General features: G+C 43.4%; 1 protein-coding gene across 1 annotated transcript in view; it reads right to left on the bottom strand.

Annotated features, from left to right (window-relative positions):
* Positions 1-17,526, bottom strand: part of ADAMTS5 (ADAM metallopeptidase with thrombospondin type 1 motif 5) — a 57,973-nt gene that overhangs the window by 9,012 nt on the left and 31,435 nt on the right. Inside the window, exons 4-7 of the mRNA XM_025281930.3 lie at positions 11,570-11,853; positions 9,562-9,745; positions 8,813-8,988; positions 5,533-5,708 (exon numbers count right to left, since the gene is read on the bottom strand). Coding sequence (XP_025137715.2) covers positions 5,533-5,708; positions 8,813-8,988; positions 9,562-9,745; positions 11,570-11,853 — 820 coding nt within the window. The remainder of the gene's footprint in view (positions 1-5,532; positions 5,709-8,812; positions 8,989-9,561; positions 9,746-11,569; positions 11,854-17,526) is intronic.

Here is a 17,526-nt window from a genome sequence, read left to right as displayed (position 1 = left end):
GTCGACAGTGACTGCAGCCATGAAATGAAAAGATGCCTGCTCCTTGGAAGAAAAGCTATGACAAACCTAGACAGCATATTAAAAAGCAGAGACATCACTTTGCCGTCAAAGGTCCATCTAGTCAAAGCTATGGTTTTTCCAGTAGTCATGTATGGATGTGAGAGTTGGACCATAAAGAAGGCTGAGCGCCAAAGAACTGATGCTTTCGAACTGCAGTGCTGAAGAAGACTCTTGAATCGCTTGGACTGAAAGGAGTTCTAACCAGTCAATCTGAAAGGAAATCAACCCTGAATATTCATTGGAAGGACTGATGGTGAAGCTGAAGCTCCAATACTTTGGCTGCCTGATGAGAAGAGCCGACTCATTGGAAAAGACTCTGATGCTGAGAAAGATTGAAGGCAAAAGGATAAGGGGGTGGCAGAGGAGGAGATGGTTAGAATCACCAACTCAGTGGGCATGAATCTGAGCAAACTCTGGGAGATAATGAAGGAAAGGGGAGCTTGGTGTGCTACAGTCCATGGGGTCGCAAAGAGTTGGACATGACTTAGTGACTGAACAACAACAACAAAATCATACATTACCATGTGTAAAATAGATAGTCAATGGGAATTTGCTATATGACTCAGGGAACTCCAACTTGGGCTCTGTAACAACCTAGACGGGTGGGATGGTGAGGGAGGTTCAAGAGAAAGGGGACATATGTCTACTCATGGCTGATTCATGTTGATATTTGGCAGAAACCAACATAATACTACAAAGCAAGTATCCTTCAATTAAAAACAAATAAAAATAAGAGAAAGCATAAAAATTCAATGTGTAAATGAATTACACTGCAAATCTAAACAAAACTCAAATACATGTTTGGAAAAAAAAAGCCTATCGGGGAAGATGTATTAAAGTAATTTGCCCAAGTTCACTAGAGTTAACCAGTGGCAGTGCTGGGAGATTTGACTCCCAATTTCTGCTCCTTTTACCAGGTCTCTGTGCATGGAACCCTTAGCTCAATCAGCTGAACTTACTAACAGTTAAATGAAAATACGTTCTGGTAATGTTCAGAGTTTAAGTGATACCAAACAGAGTGTCAAGAAAGTAAAGAATGTCGGTTGAGAGAATCAGGCAGCACAGACTTTTTTTTAATCCTTGTTCTTGGAGTCTGACTCATACTCATGAGAATCACTGGGAACTCAGCCCATGCAGGTCTCCAGACTGAGCAGCTCAAGGCACTGGGCAGTATGAAGATTTGTGCGCTGATTTCTTGATGCTTCAGTAAAATAGGATTTCCTTTTATTCCTTATTTGTTTCCTTTCACCCTGCTTGGTATCATTTAAACTCTGGGCATTAACCAGTTTCCTTGGTCACCATGAATGAACGCAGCTGTTTTCATGTAAGTATGAAGTATGAAGTGTGGATGGCAGGGCAAGGAATCTTCTTTTTTCTTTATGCAAATATCCCCTTTTTTTGGATTTCCTTCCCATTTTGGACATGGAAGCAACCTAAATGTCCAGAGGAATGGATCAAGAAGATGTGGTACATATATATAAACAAATATTACTCAGCCATATAAAGGGACAAAATTGTGCCATTTGCAGAGACGTGGATGGACCTAGTGAGTCTCATACAGAATGGAGTCAGAAAGAGAAAAACAAATATTATATTAACACATATATGTGGAATCTAGAAAAATGGTACAGATGAAACCTATTTGCAAAAGGAATCTTCTTGTGTCCAGGGCTTTCTCCATAGTACTAAGAACAGCACCTGCCATGAAGGAATACATGCATTCTTACATACTACACATGCTGTCATGGAAGTGACATTCTAGCAGGAGTGGGGGAGTTAGACCCCCAAATAAAATTATGTGACTATATCTGTTGATAAGAGCTGTGGAGAAGAGAGGAGAGTAAGAAGACAGTGGAACAAGGAGGAAGGGGGAGAGACCCTCCAATTCATTTAAGGTAGTCACTGCCTGGGAGCAATGGGGGTTATATTTAGCAGACATTTAAAGGAATTCTAGAGTAAACTATGGTTATATTCATTGTCAAAAACTGTTCCAGGCAGAAGAAATAGTGCCCGTACTCCTGCTTGTCTTGTTTGAAGAGCGTTGGGAAGTTGGGAAGTACAGGATGTTAGAGCAGAACAAGAGAAGAGGCCAAGGAAGAAGAGACTCAGAGCAGGGCAGGGACCAAAGCTTTGGCATCACCCAGGTTACAAAACAGCCTTGTACACTGACTCTAAGTGAGCTGGCAGCCACTGAAGAGTTGAGCCCAGGAATGCCACCATCTGACTCAGGTAAGAAGAGACCATGAAGACCCATGGGCTGGGAAGCCACCCTTGGGAAGACTGTGGGATTGATACAGCCAAAGAGGATGACCACTGGGTCATGGTGTTTGTCCTCCTGGTGGTGAGGGGCAACCAGATTCTGGGACACACCTTGGAAGTAGGACTGAGCGGATTTGCAGATGAACGGATGTGGGGTGTGATAGAACATGAGGTATGAAAGACGGCTCAAAGTTTTAGAGCTAGGCAGTAGAAGGACTGACTTGCCCTTTAGTGACATGAAGAAACTTGAGAGAGGAGTGAATTAAAATTAGGACCATGTTCCTGAAGAGTTTTGAACTTGGTGAAATATTTTAATATGCATAATCTCATTTGATCCTCACGAAAACATTTATTTGCAAGATAATTACTATTACTTGCATTCTACTTTCAAGGATGTTAGCAGGAAAGAAGTTGAGTGATTCCTCAAGACCATGTTGCTAGGGAATTACTAAGTCAGAGCTGGATTGCAAATATTCCAGCTCCAATATCAATGTTCCTTTTTCTCAGTCAACTATGTCAAGGTAATTTATTCAGGATACTCAAACAGATCATTTGCATCACAAACTCTAATCTTGGTCAAATCAGTTTGCAAGGATTTATGGTGCATCCTGCTTGTTGGTATCATGAATACCTTCATCTTTTTGTGTGACAGCAAATACATGTTTATTTGCTGTAAATACATAAAAAACCTAAAAGCTAAATCTAGCATTATAAGAGTCTTATAAGTTGATGTAGGAAGAATACATAGCATATAGTACATAAGCTATTTTTAAAAAAATAATTTTCTTTCCTTTTTTGGTTCTGAATTTTTTCCTTTCCTTCTTTCTCTCTCTCTCTCTCTTTTTTTTTTTTTTTAACAAATAGCCTGTGCATCCTATTTTTATGACCTAAACTATAGCCTTTACTTTGGCATTCCCCAGTCATGGAAAACTGCGTAAATCTAAACTTTCAGAGTCCCAAATCCCTCATTTATAAAGCAAAACATTAGATGGGATCTTTTCTAAGGTGCCTGCAGCTTTGAAATATACTGAAATGCAGAATATAATTGGACTTGCAGGCTTTTTGACCCAGATGGTCCAACACCATTAGATGAATAATTATAATATCACTAGCAACAAGATTAGGAATGAATATTTTAATACAGAATAAATTTTCCAGCCATATATTTTTTATCATATCAAAGATCACTTTTAGTTTTTTTTACATTACCATGGCATGTGATTTGTTTTAAGAAATGCTTCTTATTGACTTGGCTTGTATATTCCTCTCCAGTTACAGACAACACAGCACATACATCAGGAATACAGATGCACCTGATTGATGTATGTGTGTGAGTGTGTGTGCACACTCAGTCGTGTCTGATTCTTTGTGACTTCATGGATTGTAGCTCACCATGGAACTGTAACCCTCCTCTGTCCATGGCATTTTTCAGGCAAGAATATTGGAGTGTGTTGCCATTTCCTGCTCCAGGGAATCTTCCTGACCCGGGGATCAAACCCGTGTCTCTGGCATCTCCTGCATTGGCAGGCAGATTCTTTACCACTGTGGCACCTGGGAAGCCCCATCAAACCAATACCACATAGTGTAAGGGTAGTCTGGTGAAGAGGAAAAACAATTCTGCATTCCTGCAGACTCTTTAGCTGACTCAGTCATCCTAGCCGAGCGTATAATATTTCATGCCAGAAACTGGTTACTTTCTAAACTTACATTTTTAAAGCAAGAGTGTAATCAAGGACCATGAGAGGGAGCAGGAAACAGATATTATGCTTCATAGAGTAGATAGAAACCAGGGTAGTGCACTCAAAAACAGGCTTGCCCTCTACACCACTGCAGATCACTTACATTTTGGTTTGAGAAATGTTTTCTCAGGAAAAATATAGCCCAAAGAGAATTTGTTTGTTTAAAAAAAAAAAGTAGTTAAGATGGAAACCAGTCATCTCTTCCTAAATTGCGTTTCAGGAATAACAGATCTGCAAGGTATGGTTCAAGTGGAATGTCACAGATTTTTGTCTTTGCCTTTTCCACACTCTTCAAAACCTGGAGCCATGGCCATTGTGAGTCCATCTGCTTTGAGAGGTGCCACAAGTTTCCAGTTGGCAGCCAGGGCTCATTTCACATCCTTGCCTTCCTTTCTCATATTCATGAAGCATTAATAAGGGGAGGCTGGCTAAACCTCCTCTGAGACAGGCCTGGGATCTGGGACACTTTGCTGCAGTGCTGCAATGCTTGCAGCTGGACACACCTCTCCTCCAGCAACAAAACTCAAAGAAACTCTATGGGACTAAAAAGGACTGCATGTGTGATCGACTGTGTGTAGCTGGGGCAAATTCTGGGCCCCCAAAATACGAAGAGATTAAAAAACCCAACCGCCACTTTTGAAGAGCATGGAGCAAAAAACAGGGTACTGTGCCTGCCCCCCTTCACTCCACACCACCAGAAAGTGAAAGCGTTAGTTGCTCAGTTGCGTCTGACTCTTTGCAACTCTATGGACTATAGCCCACCAGCCTCCTCTGTCCATGGAATTCTCCAGGCAAGAATACTGGAGTGGGTAACCATTCCCCCTTCTCCAGGGCATCTTCCCGACCCAGGGATAGAACCTGTGGTCTCCCGAATTGCAAGCGGATTCTTTACCCTCTGAGTCATTCCACCAGAAGGGTGGGCAAAATACCTAGGTCCCCCTCTGGCCGACCCATGGACACATTCCTACTCATCCCATATAAAGAATGAGCTCTCCCTCCTCAGGGGAGTGAGCAAGCAAGGGAACCTGTTGCTTGTTGTTTTGCTTCCCTTTGTATGGGCCCCAGTAAAGCTTTTCTTGAATTTCTTGTATGCCCTCTAGTCAATTTCTATTGCTTGAAGGAGGCCAAGAACCCTGGTGGGTAACGTGCCCACAGAAAACTTAGGATGTAATGAGTCCTCCTTTATCAATTTTGTAAGAGTCTAAAGTCACATGACGCGAAGAACTGACTCATCTGAAAAGATCCTGATGCTGGGAAAGATCGAAGGCAGGAGGAGAAGGGGATGACAGAGGATGAGATGGTTGGATGGCATCACCGACTTAATGGACATGAGTTTGAGTAAACTCCGGGAGTTGGTGATAGACAGGGAGGCCTAGTGTGTTGCAGTCCATGGGATCGCAAAGAGTTGGACACGACTGAGTGACTGAACTGAAAGTCTTGTTCAGGTCAGTTAAAGGTGGTTCTCTCACATTACCTTTTTTTATTGAAGGTTCCAACCACCTTTGTGCAGCTGGAGTTGTCTCCTCCACAGATGCCACACTTGTCATACTGCAGCTTCGAGCCAATGATGCCATCACAGCCTGTCCGCACACACTTCCCCCGGACACACACAGAATTGCTGTATGGCCTGCATTCTGTTCCATCGGTCACCTGAGTAATGAGAAACACCTTAGCGATGGAAAATACTGGGTCTGCATATGTGGTTTCTTTGATTAAATCAAGTTTTAATTTGGGACTTTTAAGTTTGATTGGAATAGATTTTATATCAGAAACTAAACAACCAAAAGAAGAAAAACAAACACCCACCCCCCCAAAAAAAAGCCATGGTTTTCAGGAGTATTGAGTAGAAAATCTTTGACATATTGGCAGGAAGATGAACTGGGATAAATCAGGGTTATGCCCTTTCTTTCTTCTTTGTCTCTTGAGCTTAATCTGAATGTGTTAGGAGATCCGAAGTCCTCATCTCCATTTCTGTGTCTGTGATAAGTCCCCATGGTATAGTCTTGTCTTTCTATTGATAGAATATTTCACCCAGTATGTGGGACTGTTTGTCACTTGTTGGAGAGAGGGAGAGCAGGATTTGAGCAGGCTCAAGAATGTGGGCATCCTTTCTGGTTGCATACTTGTTATTACTGTCATAAAATTGAAAATCTACGCCAGACACGCACAGCCTTGTCATGCTGGAAAGCATTCCCTATTGTGTGAAATGGTGAGATGCTGAAATAGAGATGTGTGCATGTATGCTCAGTTGCTTCAGTCATGTCCAGCTCTTTGCAAACCCACAGTCCATGGCCCAGCAGGCTCCTCTGTCCATGGGATGGTCCTGGCAAGAATACTGGAGTGGGTTGCCATGCCCTCCTCCAGGGATTGAACCCGAGTCTCCTGTGTCTCCTGCATTGCAGGTAGATTCTTCACTGAGCCACCAGGGAAGCCCCAAATAGAGACAACTTGTATAAAAAAAGGAGTCTGGGGGAAGTCTGAGAAAAGTACTTACTGGAAGAGACTGCATATTTTTGAAAAAAAGAATTAGCATATATTGAAAAAGGTAGTTATAGTATATATATGACCTCTGAGTGGTTTGTGTACGTAAGTAACACACATAGTCAAACAAATAAATGTACATATTTTGTATTTGTGTTTTTTTTTTTTTCTTTTTTCTTTTTTTTTTCTTCTTTCTTCCTGATACCTGAGCTACGGTGCTTGGGATGGGGCCAAGAGAGGGAGAGGGCCACCGGGTGTACTGCCCGAAGGAGAGGGGAGAGCGGAGCCTGAGGGGACAGGGCCAGTTTTGCCAGATTGAGGAGGGGGTGGGCAGAGGGGTAGTTGGGTGGCTGTGAGCCTGAAAGGCTGTGGCGCTCTGCAAAGTTTTGTTTACCCTGTGTACTTAGCTGGGGATGGAAGGGGCGAGGCTCTTCAACTTTGCAGCTAAGATGATGCTGGTAGTGGCTTGAAAAGGGTCTAGTTTGGGAGGGTGGGAAGGGCCTAGGTTTGCCGGCTGCCAGCCCCTGGTGACTTAGAGGGGCTCAGGACCAGACTAGGCCGGCAGAGAGCCCTGAAGCCGATAAGTACGATAGTGGTGGTGATTCCAGCAAGCTGGTGCTGATAACATGAGGGTTTGGCGCCCCCCGTCCCAAGTGTTGGGGGCAGGTGGCTTGCCCTCGGTCGGCCCTCCTAGCTTTGGGGCTGTTCTCGTAGCAGAGGCTGGGACCTCAGATGGTTGCCCTCTCCCCTTCTCCAGATCTACCAGTACATCCAGAGCCGTTTCTACCGTTTGCCCGAGGTGCTCCTGGGCACTCCCTACGACCTGGCCATTGACATGTGGTCCCTTGGCTGCATCCTGGTGGAGATGCACACTGGAGAGCCCCTCTTCAGTGGCTCCAATGAGGTGTGCTCCCGAGGAGGGGGTGGAGGCCCGGCCGGCCCAGTGACCCTGACGGCCCGCCTGCTCTCAGGTGGACCAGATGAACCGGATCGTGGAGGTGCTGGGCATCCCACCAGCCCCCATGCTGGACCAGGCGCCCAAGGCTCGAAAGTACTTTGAGCGGCTGCCTGGGGGCGGCTGGACCCAGGGCCCCGGGACACGGCGGCTGCAGACATATATGACAAAACTCTTGTCATATATGTCTGTGAGTATATGAATATGTGGATGTGTGTTAATTGGGGTGGGATATTCTTCAACAGGTTAACAACTCTCTGAATGATTATATTTCCAGATAATGGTTTTTGATTTTATTTTTTATATAATATTTTTAAAAGAAAATGTATTACTTTGCAATAAAAGATGAAATGTTTTAAAATGTACATAACTGGGACATTAGCTTATTTTTCAATAATATGTCATAAATATCTGAAGATCTGTTACAGAGGTGGTTTTAAATATCACATCTATTTACAAATTAGATAAACAGTATTTTAAGCCATAGCATAATGTTGATTGTGAGAAGTGAAACTTCAGTAATTTAGAAAATGCTCTTCTATGGAAAATAAAGGATGCATATATTATGATGTGTATATCTAGAGGGACATTGATTCATATTAAAAGTGCAGGACATTTTAAAGTCTCAGTCAGGGATAATGATGTTGACATCCTGCTTCATGAATCACCAATGGAATTCTTCAATAAAACATAGAAAAATAGACAACTTTCTTGTTTTATAGTCCCCTTTACAAATATAATTTGTGCTAAAAATATGAAAAAGTATTCTTTTGAGAAGTAGTCATTCCATCTAGGAGGGAATACAAGCTTTAAGTATCCTTTATATTTATCTTTGCTTCCCAGGTGCCTCAGTGGTAGAGAATAGGCCTGCTAGTGCAGGAGATGCAGGTTTGAACCCTGGGTCGGGAAGATCCTCTGGAGAAGGACATGGCAACCCACTCTAGTATTCTTGGGAATCCCATGGACAGAGGAGCCTGATGGGCTACAGTCCATGGGGTTACAAAGAGTCAGACATGACAAATTATAAATGTACCTAGGGAATACTATTTTGAAGTTAAGGTCACAACTCATCTTCTTGACAGAGTTACGCTTTTTCAAAAAATAGCTTTTAAAACATTTACTTGTTCTGTTTACAAAATCCTTTTGATTCATTGTAGCAAGTTTGAAAATACAGAAATTACAGAGGTGAAAATAAAACCTTCCAAAATCTAGCCACCCCTCAAATAATGACTGTTTACATTTGGTATGTGCAGCCTCCATTCTACCAAGTAATTCCCACCAAGGACGCCCACTGTTTCTGGACAGTCTGAGCAGTTACCTTTGGAGAAAACACCACGTAGTAGCCAGTGCCCTTAGCTCTGCAGGTCAGTTTGCACACGTCTCCGGGCAGGACACCGGCATATTTGGGAACCCATTCCACAAACGTTTTGACTCCTTTTGCATCAGACTGATATCCATTTTTGGCCTCACACTGCTCATGACGAAAAGATTTACCTAAAAATAAAAAAAGCACATTATTACTCTGTTCTGAAACTCAGATACATTCTTATTCATGTAAATACTTTCAAGGAGAAGATGCTATATTTTTTCTACAGTCTCTTGACACACCAGTGTTGAAGGATTTTTATCCACAGAGTTGAAAATAGCAATTATTTTTTCCTACTCCCAGAATACTCAGCTGTTTATGATAATAATTTAAAAACCACTCATGTATTTGTTACTGATTTGCACACTGGTGGAACAGTGCGGTACAAGATTAACAGAATATTTCTTCAGCCTCTCCTATTGACGACGGCTGGAATAAAATTGTTGTTGTCTAGTTGCTAAGTCCTGCCTGACTCTTTTGCAACCCCATGAACTGTAGCCCACCAGGCTCCTCTGTCAGAGGATTTCCCAGACAAGAATACTAGAGCCATTCCCGTCTCCAGGGGATCTTTCTGACCCAGGAATTGAACCCATGTCTCCTGGATAGGCAGGCAGACTCTCTACCACTGAGCCACCAAAGAAGCCCCAGAATACAAATTACGCTTGACATATGGTGGCTGCTGACACTTGGGAGCAGCGTACCATTAGCTGGGCAGGGTGTGACGCTGCAGGAGCGGTAGATAGCCCTCTTCCCTGTGCAGTAGCGGCCGTTGTTCCTGGGCGCCGGGTTATTGCAGTGGCGGTAGGCAAACTGCACTCCGCCCCCACAGGAGCGAGAACACTGGCCCCAGGATCCCCAGGACCCCCAGTTGCCGTGGCTTGATGTCTAAAATAGAAAACAGGAGATATTTTACTCAGAAGCGTGGACAATTTTCAAAATGTACATTTAGAAATCACTTGTATGCAACGACTCGGTGGAAATGTCATTGCAGATAAAACATGATCATCTTTGAGTTTAACATGGTCACAGATGTTGAACACTCGGAAGTTGCAATGCGATTCCAATTCTAAACAATCCACCTTTTCTGACCCCTGCTCCCCCAGCCCTAGAGGATCTGAACAGGTGTGTGCTTGGTCACTCATTCTTGTTCAACTCTTTGTGACCCCATGGACTGTAGCCCACCACGGGCTCCTCTGTCCATGGGATTATTCAGGCAAGAATACTGGGGTGGGTTGCCGTTTCCTCCTCCAGGGCATCTTCCTGACTCAGGGATCAAACCCGTGTCTTCTGCATCTCCTGCACTGGCAGGGCAGGTGCATTCTTCACCCCTGAGCCACCTGAGAAGCCCAGAGGGTTTGAATATTCACCTGAAGTACTGAGCACGCTGCAAGAACCTTCTGCTACTGTGTATTTCTGTCAATCACCACCAAATCATGGTTCACTTGTGTCCACTCTGACTTTGCATCTTGAAAGAACTGTGTGATGCTAAAGAAGCTGCATGATCCCAGGCTGATTATGCTTCCATCTTTTCTCCCTCTTGAGCGCTCAAGTTCTGCAGTCCCTTTGCAGACATCACACAGCCCATCTGTCACATGTAAACGTATCTGACCTGAGCTTGGCCTCATAACACCCAGAAGAAAGGAAACAGGACAGATACTAACAGCACCCAATCACATGGACCAACACCACAGGGAATGAAGAGCCCTGTTATGACATCCCAGGTTGATTCCTCTGGAAACGCTGCAGCAGGAAGCCGAGAGATGCCAAAAGGAAGATATTAGAAACTCCTTTGTCAAGGACATTCCTGAACAACCTCCTCTGGCTGCATGGTTCAGGGTGTCTGTGTCAGGGTATCTGAGACTGGTAGCTTGGGTGGTAAGCCTTGAAAGGAACAAGCAATGAGCCCATGGCAAAGGTCTTTCAGGGACTCTGAAAACGTGGCAAGTGAGAAGGAACCAATGCTTTGCTTGACAATGAAGGTGGTAGGAGCTGACCTGAAGCTGGACTGGGTGTACAGGGAGGGAGGTCGGGTGCCTTCCTACAGCAGATGTGGTTACTTTAGTTCCTGAAGTTAGATGACTTGCCATTGCCTCAGATGGTTAAAGGATCTGTCTGCAAGGTCGGAGGCCCAGGTTTGATCCCTGGGTTGGGAAGATCGCCTGAGGAACGAGATGGCAACCCACACCAGTATTCTTGCCTGGAGAATCCCACAGACAGAGAAGCCTAGCGGGCTGTAGTCCATAGGTTTGCAAAGAGTCAGACAGGACTGAGCAACTAAGCATGCAGCAGGCACACCATGAGGGGGACCAGGAACATTTTGGAGCTGACCAAGTATTCCTGAGGATCATCTGTCAGCTCTACTGTGATTCCCTTCCTGAATTTAAACAAATGTATTCCGATAATTTGAAGAGCAGTTTGAAAGCAAACTCCCAAGTAGTGACTTGGGGGCCCTACTTGTGGTCTCAATGAGACAGAATCTGGGCTCTCTACTTATTTATTACTGGTATAACCCGAGACTGGCATTTTCTCCAGTAATTAACAGCTGAGGATGACTCCTGCAGGTAAAAGAGGAAGCGGTAAATAGATCCCTCAAGGAAAAATATTTTAACTAGGAAACAGAGCCTTCTGGGGACAGTCCCCTCCATATGTCACAGGAATGTACTTCAGCCCTTGGGGCTCCGGGCCTTGCGTGACAAGAAAAGCACTTACCGAATAATATTTTTTCTTGGTTTTGTCCACACACTTGCCCTGCAGGCAGATCCTCCCTTTCCCACATGGCGTTCCTTCCACGGCCGGCAGCTTCTTGGTCAGACACACCATCTGGCCCTGGCGCACCACGGCACACCAGAGGCGGGCACACACGTCCATGCCGGGACACACGGAGTAGTCTGGCCCGAAGGTCAGGTTGCACTGCTGGCTGGCATCGTAGGTCTGGCCCGGGAGCTCCTCGGGCCCCGGAATCTGTTTGCGTGGTAGGTCCAGCAAACAGTTACCTACAAGAACAACCAAGATTGGCTACCGTTCTGCGTTTCTGTTTCCAACTTTGAAAATGATGGATCTAAAGAGGCAAGACTCCAGCTGGTGTGGAGACACATTGCATCCACAGATCCCCAGTGAGGGGACTCTCTGGACGAGGCTGGGCACCTCCATGAACTCGCCAACACCCACCAGGATTTCTGATGGATGATGTGCCCTGGGGTATCCATAATGATGGTATCTTAATGATGGCAGTGAATTTTATTTGATTAAATAAAATTTTGCAATAATTAGCTGTGAAAATAACCATTGTGCTGAGGGACTAAAAGAACCTGGGAGGGACCTAGCAGAAATCAGAAAGTGGGTATAATAACAATGTGTGTGCTGTGCGCTAAGTCACTTCAATCATGTCTCACTCTTTGCGACCCCATGGACTGTAGCCTGCCAAGCTCCTCTGTCCATGGGATTCTCCAGGCAAGAATACTGGAGTGGGTTGCCATGTCCTCCTCCAGGGGAGCTTCCCAACCCAGGGATCCAACCGTGTCTCTTATGTCTCCTGCACTGGCAGGTGGCTTCTTTACCACTGGTGCCACCTGGGTGTTACAACAACGAGAACGACAACAACATTAAGTTGTGTTCACAACTTTGAGAACAGAGCTTGTCCTTGCTCCCTTTCTATGCCCCTTTGTCCACTACCAACCCCAATTCTTGCCTCTTTTTCATGCACTCATGCCCCATCCATGTCACCTTTCCATTAATTCCATAAATAAAGAACAATGGTCATTGCTGCACTCAATAAGTATCTGCTTAGCATGTACCGTGTTCTACCAAACATACCAGATATTTGGGAATACAGAAAAATGACCCAGATCCACTCCTCACGGGCTCCTGATAAACTGAAGGGAGCAAAGTAAGTCAGGTCTTTCTCTTAGACTGAAACAATTTTAATGAAGAGCTTTCAGGCACCATGCATTAGAGCAGTGGGAAAAGAAAGGAAAATATCTCTGATAACTTGGGACTGAGCCCATTTTGTCACTCTTCACCTCCTTTTCTCCCTTTGTGTCAGTTGCTGAGTGCAATTGGTAATTTGTTGGGTCTTTGGAGGGTGTCTGAGTACATAGTGATGGGGGGATCAGAAAGGGAGTGGGGAGTCAGTAGAAGCTGACACAAAGACAGTGCAAACTCAGAAGCTAAAATACACCTCTCCTTCCCCAGAAAGCTTCCCTAAGAAATCCCTTCTGAGTGAGTTCACTCCGTTAATTTCCTCAGTTTGTATAGGAGCTTACATATTGTCTATCAGTTTCAGTATTTTTCTATTTACTTGATTTTAGGGTTTACACACTGATTGCTACTGCTAAGTCACTTCAGGAGTGTCTAACTCTGTGTGACCCCATAGACAGCAGCCCACCAGGCTCCCCCGTCCCTGAGATTCTCCAGGCAACAACATTGGAGTGGGTTGCCATTTCCTTCTCCAATGTATGAAAGTGAAAGGTGAAAGTGAAGTCACTCAGTCGTGTCCAACCCTCAGCGACCCCATGGCCTGCAGCCTACCAGGCTCCTCCATTCATGGGATTTTCCAGGCAAGAGTACTGGAGTGGGGTGCCATTGCTTTCTCTGACACACTGATTATTTACACACTAAAAATGATGAATATTTGTTATACACTGACACTTGTTTTGGGCTTCCCTGTGGCTCAAAAATTTAAAGAATTCACCTGCAATGCAGGAGACCCAGGTTTGGTCCCTGGGTTGGGAAGTTCCCCTACAGATGGGAACGGCAACCCACTCCAGTATTCTTGCCTGTAGAATTCCATGGACAGAGGAGCCTGGTGGGCTACAGTCCACAGGGTCACAAAGAGTCAGACAGGAATGAAGCGACTTAGCACGACACTCTTTTCAGTTCTTTAAATGTATCAGTTTATTCAATCTTTACTAGAATTCTACGTAGCAGATTCTGTTGTGTTGGCCAAGAACTTCATTTGTTTTTTTTTCCATAGATGTTATGGAAAAACTGGAACAGAATGTTTGGTCAACTCGAGCATTATTTTCTTTTTTGCAGATAAGGAAACCGAGGAACCTGAAGACCTAAGGATCAGTTACCTAAGGTCTCATAGCTATCAGGGCTTTATGCTCAGACCCTGCTCTTCTCATCATATACAAACCCGACTCTGCTTACCATGTGGCCAGGCTGCTTATTTTATTGCTAAAGGGCAGGCATGTGTACGAATCCTTTAAACGGTAACACCAGGCCTAATGGTAGAAACACCCGGTCTAAAGTTTAATTCTGGCAAAACACTAAATGGCTGAGTGTTCTTGGCCAAATTAGTTCACCGTCCCTAATTTATTTTCAAGATCTATGAAATGTTGCTTTTCTCACTGTGACACTGGAGGGGCAAAATTAGCTCACAGAGCTATTAAGGGGTGACCAGAAAAACATAAGACTATCATACTGGTACTATGCCCAACATATTTAACAACATTTCAGATTTATTTCGAGTTATTCTTTTTATCCAACAAAAGAAAACCATGTTTAAATCCTATTTTCCACTGAGAAATGGAATATTCAGCACATTTTAAGTACACTGCAAATGTTTTTACAACTACGCTCAAGTTTCTTCAAAGCGAATACCTTGAAATTTGTCAATCTGTGATGGAGGCATTATATGAAAATGAATAAAGAGCAAAGTTCCTATTTAACTTCTAAGCCAGAACTTTTGAAGAGGTAAAGCTTCTTAAGGCAGGCCAGAAAAAGCATTAAAATGTACTATCCAGCCAAATAGAACTTTGGGAGGAAAACATCAAGTTAAAAGAAAAACATCAACAGCAAGTCAATAGGAGGGAATGATAGTAAAAGCTCACTAAGCTTTGTTTAGAAGATAAAGTGAGATGAGGCCCTTTGGACTCCAGGAAAAGCATTATCTTCCTTGCTGCATAAAAAAGAGCCTTGTGTAAAGCAGAGAATGCTTAGTGGGTTGATGATGGTAGAAGACTGTCAACAGATTTCTGAAGCATCAAGAATGCTTTCCAGATCTTCAAAAGTACTGTTTGACGAATCTTTTTTTTTCACTGAAAATCACAGACTGTAACACTGTAACTAAACATCAGCTGGAAAGTATTTAATATGCGTGGGTGCCTGTGGCATGGGTTGACATTGCTTTTCCCCAAGTCAAAACAACTCATCACCTCCCCATGGATATGTCACTGACACCCTTTCAACCTCCCCGGCAGATGACTTGTGAAAAGAAATGGACAAGGTAATTGGAAATTGACTTACAACAAAGGAGGCTTCAGGAGGTGGGCCCTCTTTATTTAAGCTCATGTATGTCTCGTGCTCAGTCGTGTCTGACTGCTTGCCACCCTTTGAGCTGTAGCTTGCCAGGCTCCTCTGTCTGCGGGATTTTTCAGGCAAGAATACTGGAGTGGATTGCCAATTCCTTCTCCAGGGGATCTTGTTGACCCAGGGATCGAACCCGTGCCTCCTGTGTCTCCTGCACTGCAGGTGGATTCTTTACCCACTGAGCCATAACATATTTGCTTGACTATTAAAAAAAAAAACATATTTAGCTCTGTGGTTTTCCCTTAGAGGTCAGTTGGAGACAAGCTGTTCTTGCTTAAAAAAAAAAAAAAAAGCTTTATTCAGATTTGCCTTTTACTTATGACTTTAATGTTCTCAACATCAGGATTTGTTGCTGCATTAGTTGCTGATAACACTGAAATCTACAGTTGATCGATTTCATCTATATGTTGACATGTCGTTTGGCGATAAAATAGATATAGACAGCGCTACCAAATGGCAGACTGGTGCCAGGGAACAAGAATAAAAAAATCAAAATACAGTTTGATTCTGAGTCTCACGATATGAAATATTTAAGATCTGAGTAACAGTGGACTGGATATACATCTTCCATCTAAAAAATGTGTACAATTTGGGGAGGGGTTAGCAAGGAAATTGATCAGCCTTTTAATACCATTTATATTGACCTCTAAAAGTGTTCAGTCTATTGCTGACTTTTATTAATCTCTATTACTTTTATTCTCAACCATCTCTTTACATATTTTAAGATTTATCTTAGCCTGAAATCCTATCTGGACTTCACTGCCAACATTTTGTCTATTTATTTTGCTCCATAAAATTGCCAAGTTCTTTTTCTCTTTTCTTTCCCCATCTCTTTTCCTTCCTTCTTTCCTTTTGTTTTAACATTCTGTGTAAAGACAATGAAAATGTGTGCATATTGCAAATTTGTTTTCACTATCCATGTTAAATTAAATGCTTTAGGTAAGGTGAAAAGTTTAAAAAGTAAGACTCAGTGATTTGTGATGAACAAATAAAGGGAATAATGTGGTTATATCCCATGGCCATAAAGTACACTTTTGGGTGATGGAAGGTATGCCAGGTCTCCAAGAAATGGAGCAGAAAAATTTTTCTTTTTTATATATGACTGGTGCCACTGTCTATCTTTCATATTAATGATTAATGAAAATTATCAGATGAAGGTAGGTTGTTCTTTTTCTCCCCACTCCCCCCCCCCCATTTCTAACACTGTAGTTATTTCTGTCTTCTCTTCCTTTTTAATACACATGATAAAATTAAGAATTGGCCCAAATAGAGAATTCCCTGGTGGCCCAGTGGTTAGGATCTCATGCTTCCACTGCCAGGGGCCTGGATTGGATCCCTGGTCAGTGAACCAAGATCCTGCAAACCGAGTAGAGCACACAGACACACAGACACAGACACACACACACACACACACACACAATGGCCCAAATATTCTTGGCCTAGGAGAAATAAGTTAATATTCTTAATGAAACTCATTCAAAGAACCCTCATAACACTACAAACTTGTTTCTTTATCATCATCTGTCTGTGGTCTTGCAACTCTTCTTTGAGGTCTTTATCTGAATGTCTAACATTAGAAGAGACACTGAAGCATCATGGGTTCAATGATGGATAAACTAACTTGTTGCTTGTTGTTTAGTCCCTAAGTCGTTTCCAACCCATTTGTGACTCTGTGAACTGTAGCTGCTAAGCTCCTCTGTCTATAGGATTTCCCAGGCAAGAGTACTGGAGTGGGGTGCCATTTCCTTCTCCAGGGAATCTTCCTGACCCAGGGATCAAACCTACATCTCTTGCACTGGCAGGAGGATTCTTTACCACTGAGTCAGTGACTCAGTAGTTAGTTGCTCAGCCTATAGCTCTCTAGACTCCTCTGTCCATGGGATTCTCCAGGCAAGAATATTGGAGTGGATTGCCATTCCTTTCTCCAGCAGACCTTTCTGGCCCAGGGATCAAACCCCAGTCTCCTGTATCGCAGGCAGATTCTTTACCATCTGAGCTAAAGGGAAATCACTAGCGAGGCCCTTAAACTAACTCGGGCGATGACAAAGGCACAGTCATTACTGTGCCAAAGTAATTCAAAGTAATTCATGAGATCTGCTTGTGAAAGTGTGAGAAGCATTAGTACACTGTTTAGCAGACGTTATGCCAGGGAACTTTCGATTAAAAATTCTCTGTATTTGAGGATGAAGATTAGCTTTTTAAACAGGTCACTGTGGACTTAAAATTCATGTCTTACTTGCAGACTCTGTTAAAGAACATATTTACTGTGATAAATCAAGAGGCTACCATAGTGGGCTTTGAATTTCATAAGACCTTAAAAACCAAATATTAAGATCGTATTATGACCTCTACTA

The sequence above is a fragment of the Bubalus bubalis genome, chromosome 1 (assembly GCF_019923935.1).
Source record: "Bubalus bubalis isolate 160015118507 breed Murrah chromosome 1, NDDB_SH_1, whole genome shotgun sequence".
Taxonomy (NCBI): domain Eukaryota; kingdom Metazoa; phylum Chordata; class Mammalia; order Artiodactyla; family Bovidae; genus Bubalus; species Bubalus bubalis.
The sequence above is the reverse complement of the archived record's forward strand: the minus strand, read 5'-3'. Positions and strand labels throughout refer to the sequence as shown.